A 7,894-nucleotide genomic window follows, 5' to 3' on the forward strand; every position below is an offset into this window, starting at 1 on the left:
TTTCACAGCATGAATGGAAATAATTCTCCTTCTTGCTTCCAGTAAGAATGGGAGATTTGGAAATAAAAATGCATTTCTTAAACATTTTTAAAGACTTTCATTTTGCTGGCGACTAGAAAGGGGAGCTTTTCAGAAAGTGGTAGGTGATCAGGGTTTTGCGTGGATCTTCTCTGTACCAGATCAAACCAGGTGGCTTGATGCTATTTACTAGGTGAAAGGATTGTACAGTCTTGGTCTTGGACATCAGAGTTCCTCAACCAAGTGTCCCCAGGAGATTTACTTAAGTAAGAGAAGGGAAGAGAAAAGGAGGTCAGATCACTTTGTGTTTGACATATAATCCAAGCCGCTGTGTTGGGAGAGTAGGTACCTATGGTTAATGGGGAGAGAAGTGTTCCCAGGTAATACTCAAAGCAGATGACTAACTTTGATTTTCTAGAATTGTTTCCTTCAAGGATGGCTCTGGGACAATATCCTTTTGGTGAGTTGTTTCCATACCTGATCTCATCAGCACAATCCTTGGATTAAAAATTAACTGTGCACTTAGACTGCATTTGATAGAGTCGGGTAAACTTCAAATCTGCTAATTGGCAAGGTGTTGAATCTGGATTGCATCAGAAAAACTCTTCCGGGCAATGCATAGCTCCCACATTAAAAATCATTCTTGTTTATAGAGGTCATTAGTGATCGTGTTGTTCCTTCTAGCTACTCAAATAACTGCTGGGAAACTTGGTAAGGCTGTGTCTGAAGGAGGATTTGAGTGCGCAAATAAGACCCTTCTTATTTCATTTTTTTGCTAATCCAGCCAACTGGACTGAGAAATCCTGAACTGGAAAGGAACGGACTTTATCCTCCCTACACTGGTTTGCCTGGATCTCGACATTCGTGCATCTACCCTGGACAATACAATCCATCCTTCATTAGTGATGAAACCAGAAGAAGAGACTATTTTTAGCAGGGAGTGGAAAGGGAGTGGAAGATTGACACAGTTCTGTGGCCCTTGATCCCCAGGTACAATCTGTCTCCTGGGCAGTTCAGCCCATATCAGTCTTACTCTTCCCGTTTAACAGGAAGGACTTTGAACTTCATGCTGAGCATTGCTGCCCTGAGGAATCGTTGCACTCCCTAAGCAGCAGAAGGAAAGAGGAGGAGGAAGAGGGAATGGCTCAAGGTGCACATCACTGAAAGACCCAGGTGGAAGTTAATACATGTACTCCAGATTTGTTCTGTGCTGCTTCTTCACTCACTTTACGCTACATGGCAAGCATGGATCAGTATAAGCAGATGAACTGTGCCTAGCACTCTTCACTGAATACCACTAAAGAGCATTTTGTTTACAGATCTTGTTTTCTGTTGACTGTGCTTGTCTTCTTAGCCAACCTTTAGGCAAAGATTCACTTTGCAAAGTGCAACTGCTTTTGGTAGGGCAAGTTTGTCCACTCCCTTTTACATTGCTGCATTGCTTTCTGCTTCATATACAACAGGGAAGCTGGCTTGTCCTCTGGCCCTAACCTTCTTACTGGTAGAAATTCTTTAAAATGCTGTCTCCTTGTTGAAGCCTGGTGCCTGTCAATGTAAACTGAATTCATGAGCCAATTGATTCCAAGGAGTATGGGAAAGTTAGCCATACCACTGCAATTTTAACTGGAAAAAGACAAAGTTGATCCTATGTGCTGCTCTGAAAACTTTCCTTATATAAGAAAGAGTACGAGTATGCTGTTTTGCCAACCAGCATAGCTCAGAAGTGTTGCCACTATACATCATCATAGTGCTTCTGTATAGGAACTTATGGGGCTCTGTTTCTCTGCAGGGATTTAGAAACAGCAATATAATGTTAAATAGTTGCTCACAGGGTTGTGAATTCATCATGCTCCTTAGAATCTGGGAAGGAGCAATAATGCTATAGCCCTAGTTTGGCAGTGGAACCTGAATTCTGGGCACTACAGGCAGGATATAGTTTTCAAGCCTCCCCAGCCCACCTTGACTTCTGTAGGAGCTGTGGAGGCTTTCAGTACTGTGGAAAATAAGACTCGCTGCAATCAGTTGTATTCAAGGGAGAGAAAAATGGTATGTTTTCAATCCTAGTGGAACAAATATCACTTATGTTGAAGTGTTTTGCTTGCTTTCATCATGGTTTTGAATGATTCATACCAGGCAGATTTCCTCACCTAGGCATGTTAATTCATATTAATCATCTTGCAAAAGCTGAAGAATGTAAGTTATTATATTTCTCACCAAAGATAAAATTCAACAGTAATGGGCTGTATTCTGAGCTAGGTGTTGAAAGAGATCTTACTAATCACAGAATCATATAATTTGGGTTGGAAGGGACCTTAAAGATCATCTCTGTAGAGGACCCTGCAGCTGAACAGAGTGCTGCAGGTGAGGTCTCCTGAGAGCAGAGGGGGAGAATCACCTCCCTTGACTTGCTTTTGATGCAGCCCAGGTTGTAGTTGGCTTTCTGGGCTGCAAGTGCATGTTGCTGGATCATGTTGAGCTTCTTGTTGACCAACACCCCCAAGTCCTTCTCTGAATTCATTCTCTGCTGAGGCTGTATTTGTTCGTGGGGTTGCAGGAAGTATAAGGAAGTATAATGAAGTATATGCATCGCTTATCTTTAATGCAGTGTTAACCTGACATCCAAACCCCATCCAGATACAGATCCTTACCCTTAATGTGACTGTGCTTGTATGAGGATAACAAATAGCACAATTCCTTAGTCACTAACCCACCATCTCTCTAGTGTGTACATAAGCTAGTTTCACTGAAGAGGAAATACCCACTGATATTCTCTTCTCCCCACCATGCTTGAAAAACAGCGCCTACAAGTACATCAGGTAGCTCAACTCACTGAAGCAGTAAGGATCATGGGATGCATCCCCCAAAGTGCCTAACCTCAAGTAGGAACAGCAGTTCAGATATGTTGTGTGGTTGCTCGCCAGAGGCAAACCTGAGGTGATTAGGAGCCTTCCGCCAGGGAGCAGGTACTTGTGTTATACAGATGGTGTGAGTTTTCATATCCTTTCCCAGTACTTTGGAGTCTGTTGTGCTCTTTATCAAAAGTGAGCAACAGCTACCAAGTGGAAGGGGAGCTAGCACTAGGCATCTATTAGCTATTAGTTTTTGAGAAAAACTAATTTTTTCTCAAAACTGCAAGACAGGAGAGACACCACGAATGTGCTTTGAAGGCACAGTTTGGTGCACCAGCCATGGCATACAAGCACAGTGTCTTTTTATACCTCACCCCTTATCTACTATGTATAAACAGGAGTGTGAGCTTGCAAAAAAAATAAAAACTCTTCATGGATGCCTAGGGCAGTATCCTTTGCACTTACATGATCTTTTGGTGACCGCACATGCAGCTTCATGCTTGTCTGATCCATAATCAACCTTGCAGGTGTTAGTACACCTGTTCATCTCAACTTTAGGGAAGAAATGAATGGATGCTTATGGGAACTGCAGCTGCCTAAGGAGCTGTATTTAAGGAAAACTCTAGTTAAGTAGCCAAAATAGTGTTAACAGGTAAGGCAGAAGAACTAGCTTTTCCCTGCCGTGCTGATCAGTCTTTCCAGTGCATAAATGATGTTCTTCCTTTCATTAGCAGCTGATATCTTAATCTTAACTGAACAGGATCCGTTGTATGATGTGAACTCAAGGCTTGGCTCTGCTGTGCTATAGGATCCTTCAGAGAGGACATTGGCAGGGTCTTTCTGTGCCAGCGAGTTGCCTGTTTTTGAGAGTGCCCAGAACAGAAAAGACTGCCTTTCCCATGGTATGGAGGAGGGGTTTGTGTGTGTTACAGAAGCAAAGGGGAAGCTGGGATTCATGTGAAATCTAAGTCCAAGGCATATAGGTGAGCACTGGGCTCTGTTCCTCTTTACCAAAGCAGCTGAGCGAAAAGGAAGAGTGTCCCAGCAATGATGGTAGGATTTAACCACATGCCAGCATTTTGTCAGCTAGTGAAGAATTTAGACACATGCTTATAGGCACGTGCCTGTGTGTGCCAAGTACAAAGTAGGAAGTACCAACCCACATTGCGGGTCAATCCCTCCATTTAAAGAGTAACATGGACTATATGAACAAAACTCCTGGTCTGTATCTCACAGCAAGTTTCAAGGGATTTGAGTGGAAATGAGATAGGACTGTTCCTTATTGAGATCACACAAAAAGTTTGCAAACAATTACTTTTAATTTCTCAATGATCTTCAAATTCTTCTTAATGCTGTATCTGGAATGAAAGAGTCTCAATAAACCCAGCAGGATTTTCTGACTGAGAACTGCAAAACTTGGCCTTTTCCAAAGCAGAGACCTTTACTGCACTGAAATTTTCTCTCTGCCAAAGCAGGTAAACGTTGGAAAATTTCTTATGAGAATTTATCCATTGCAGGCTGACTTTCTTTTTAGCTTTGTTAAGAGAGGAGTCACGGCTCCAGTACATAGTCCATAGAAGGAGGAAAAGGGTCTCTCCTGACCTGCAGCACCTTCTCTGGGTGTTGTAGGAGGGCCTGCTCAGCAGGCAGGAAAGGATTTATGCAAAAGTCAGTACCAGGGTGAGTGCAGATGCTTTCCCACATGTGAACCAGGAAATCCTTGTGGAGCCAGCAGATGCAGCCCCAGGTGATTCAGATCCCCAGGTTTCTACCAGCCCAGCCACATCCCACACTGCAGTGTTTCTGGGTAGAAGGGGTGGGGTACACTGCAGTGTGCTTTGCTAGTTTATGGTAATTATTTTACTGCAGTTGTTTACTAACACATTCCAGCAGCAATGGGCTCAGCCAACCACAGCAGGTATGTGACCTGTTTCTGTACAGCTTGCCTCTGTTAAAGCTGCCACCAGGATCCTATTTGCCAGCTTCTTTGTCTCCCATAAACTAAACACCTTCTGGCAATGGAGTGGGGCTTTGTGGCTCCTGTCAGATGTGAGAAAGGTCTCCATGTCCCCTCAAGACTATTTTTATGTGCAGATGCCTCTCTGTTCAGTATCTTAGTTCCTTTAGGATATCTAAATAAATGCATCTTATTTCTTAGACGATTTAGACTACTTTTAGCTAACCCAGATTTCAAATTTTGAGCACACTGGATGTTTTTGCCAAGGGGATTTTTTTTCCCGCTATCCAAGAGGACAAGATAGAAGTGGTATGTTTCTTCTAAGGAGGATGCAAGTGATTCAGCCAGATGTGAGGAAAGGAAGAAAAACTACACCAACACTGCATAGAAATTTTCTATTGCTCCTGGCAGCTGTGGAAAGCTGGGGGAGAAGTCAGCAAGGGCTCATAGGCAGTTGTGTGAGTGTATTTTTTATTAACTTTGGAAAAAATGCTAATTCTGTTGCTTGACAGAAGATGTGGAAGGCACGTGTTTGCTGCTATGGTGCTCTGCCAATTGTGGTAACAAAAGCCCTTCACCCACAGAAATACCTCTGGCAGTAAGCCTAGGAGAGTTAAACCCAGTGAACGGAGCAGCGAAATGCAGATTTGAGGGACCATTCAAAAGGGATGCTTGTACATGCAGCCTTCCTGTGTCCTGCCATGCACTGCTGCTCTCTCTGGCCAGCCTTCCCAGATGCACTGGAAAAATGAGAGGCCTTTTGCATACTGTTGAAACCTCACAGTGCTGAATTGGGCTATATGAGGAAAGGATTTTGACCCCCTTTTTCCACATTTACAGCATTTATGTAACACAGCAGCAGTGAATCTCATTGTTGCAACATTTCCCGTATGTCTCACTGTCACAGTCATGTACTGAGTAACACCTTGTGACCAGCCTTCTAAAACATGTTTGCCTCCACACTACATGGTAGTAAAAAGCTTTAAAAAATAGCAATAAATTTCAGTTAGAGGGAGGTGCTTGTCATTGTGTAATTGTTTGTGCCAGTACTTTTAAAGGGTGTTTGCTGGGACCTGAGTGAGCAGCAGAGCAGGTTTGGACATTGCTGCAGACACCAAGCACTTCCCTAGGACTTGTCTCTAATGCTGGTCAATGGCCATATCCATTCCAAATCCAGCTGGACTTCTCGTTCCCTCATAGTGATGTTTAATCTTCAGTTTTCTTCCTTAAATTAATAAGAACGGATGCATTTTACTTATATGCTCTTCCTATGCTGACTAATGTTTTTTCCTCTTTACACACAAAAGACCTAATCCAGCATTCATTATAGTGGCTGGGGTAACTCTCACATGGACTGTAATGGATATATTTTAGGCCTAAATTATTCCACCTGTGTGTTGTATATGCTTTCCCCTAGCTCCATGTTCTGCCTATTTCCGTGATACTGTTGCTACCTTTCCATATTTTATTTATCTTTTAAAGTATACTTATTACTGTAGCAGGACCTGTATTATGTGAGATTGACCAAAACAGATTGAAGCACCTTCCTGAGAAGAGAGTGGATGTGAATTTTGTGTAGTCGTTTTACTGATCAGCCAACCTGTTGTCTTTTGTGTAAGATCTTCTAGGGATGTAGAGGTGCTTCCTCTTCAGTCAGAGATAAAAACAGCTATTCAGTTCACTCTTACTTGTCTCTTAAGAAATGAAGCAAGATCTCTCAGATGCAAAACGGGCATTCACTGTGTGCTTCTAAGGTTTCAGGAACTTTGCAATGTGTATTTATTTAATTCTTGATTCCCTCGTACTACTGAAATTAAAATCACGACAGAAATCCATGAAGGGGTAAGAAATAACAAAAAAAAAAGAAGAAAAAAGAAGCAAAGCAAGGAATATGCTTATGTGTTTTGCAGAAGTAAACGTCTGAAGTGGGTGTGGCTCCTGGACTGTAAGGTCTGTATGTGGGATAACACCTCTTCTGTGTCTGCTTTGTTGTGCATGTGCATAATATCCTTGTTGAGGAAAAACATAGAAAGGGTGCCTGATGTTCCTCAGAAGTGGGATGTAAGTGCTAAGTCCCTTGGTCTTTATTCTGATAAAATGCTAGAAGGGATGAGAGTCTTGCTTGGGTTAATGACTGCAGCAGGCAGCTCCCAGATCTGCAGAATCCTATATGGAAAAGTTCCATGGAATACAGTAAAATCTGATCACTTCTGTTGAACAGTGCCATAGAATTCACCTGGCATTAAAGGTCTCAAAGAAAATCAGCTAGGATAGGTTTAGTTTAAAGACAAAACAGACAAACAAAAAACCAACATAATAAATACTCAATAGTTTCCTTTTTTAAAGGAAATTCTGTTAAACTCAGTCATTTGTTTTAAGCCCTGTTAAATTCTACAGGACTTCCTCCTACCGGAAGGTCAACCTTGGTGTGTAAAATCATAATGGTTTATTTGAACAGCTTTCAAAATTGCAGTAGTAAAGCTCACCTTTTGTAAGCTCTATTTCAAAAGGTAAATTTTCAGCATTTGTTTGTGCTTCTTTTAACAACCTGAGTGTAAACCTGCTTTATGTTCATGCTATTGCCCTGTTACTTTCTCTGTATCTCTAAATGTTTGCTTCCAAGTTGTTGGGGTCCTGAGGACATTTTCCAAACCAGTATTATTTAAAGTTTTATCATATTTCCAGACTCCACTAATTATACAGTACTGTAGTAGCAAAATATAATTTTTAAGGATTGGATTATTTTTATACCTTCATCCAATATTGTTAAATCTGGCGTTCTAGTCAGTATTACAAAAGGATACAATAAAGCTATGAATATTACAATGGCTCAGCTTTTTCATTGTCTTTAGCTTTCCTTGTAAAGAGACTCATACACAACTATAATTAGAAATATAAACTAGAAAACAAGAAATTTTATAGTTCTTTTGCTCTTCTTGTGGTGTTTGGTGATTGAATACCTAAAATGAAAAGCAAAGAAGAAATGGGTATGTTCTGTTAGTTGTGCTAAATGAACTTCTACTCAGCTGAAATACAAGTTATGTTCTGATACATTTAGCATTAAGAAGCT

General features: G+C 41.4%; 1 protein-coding gene across 1 annotated transcript in view; it reads left to right on the forward strand.

Annotated features, from left to right (window-relative positions):
- The window catches only part of HEG1 (heart development protein with EGF like domains 1), a 56,231-nt gene extending 48,581 nt beyond the window's left edge, over positions 1–7,650 (forward strand). Inside the window, exon 23 of the mRNA XM_065671390.1 lies at positions 803–7,650. Coding sequence (XP_065527462.1) covers positions 803–952 — 150 coding nt within the window. The 3' untranslated portion in view covers positions 953–7,650. The remainder of the gene's footprint in view (positions 1–802) is intronic.
- The last annotated feature ends 244 nt before the right edge of the window (positions 7,651–7,894 follow it).

The sequence above is a fragment of the Lathamus discolor genome, chromosome 3 (genome assembly GCF_037157495.1).
Source record: "Lathamus discolor isolate bLatDis1 chromosome 3, bLatDis1.hap1, whole genome shotgun sequence".
NCBI classification, from domain to species: domain Eukaryota; kingdom Metazoa; phylum Chordata; class Aves; order Psittaciformes; family Psittacidae; genus Lathamus; species Lathamus discolor.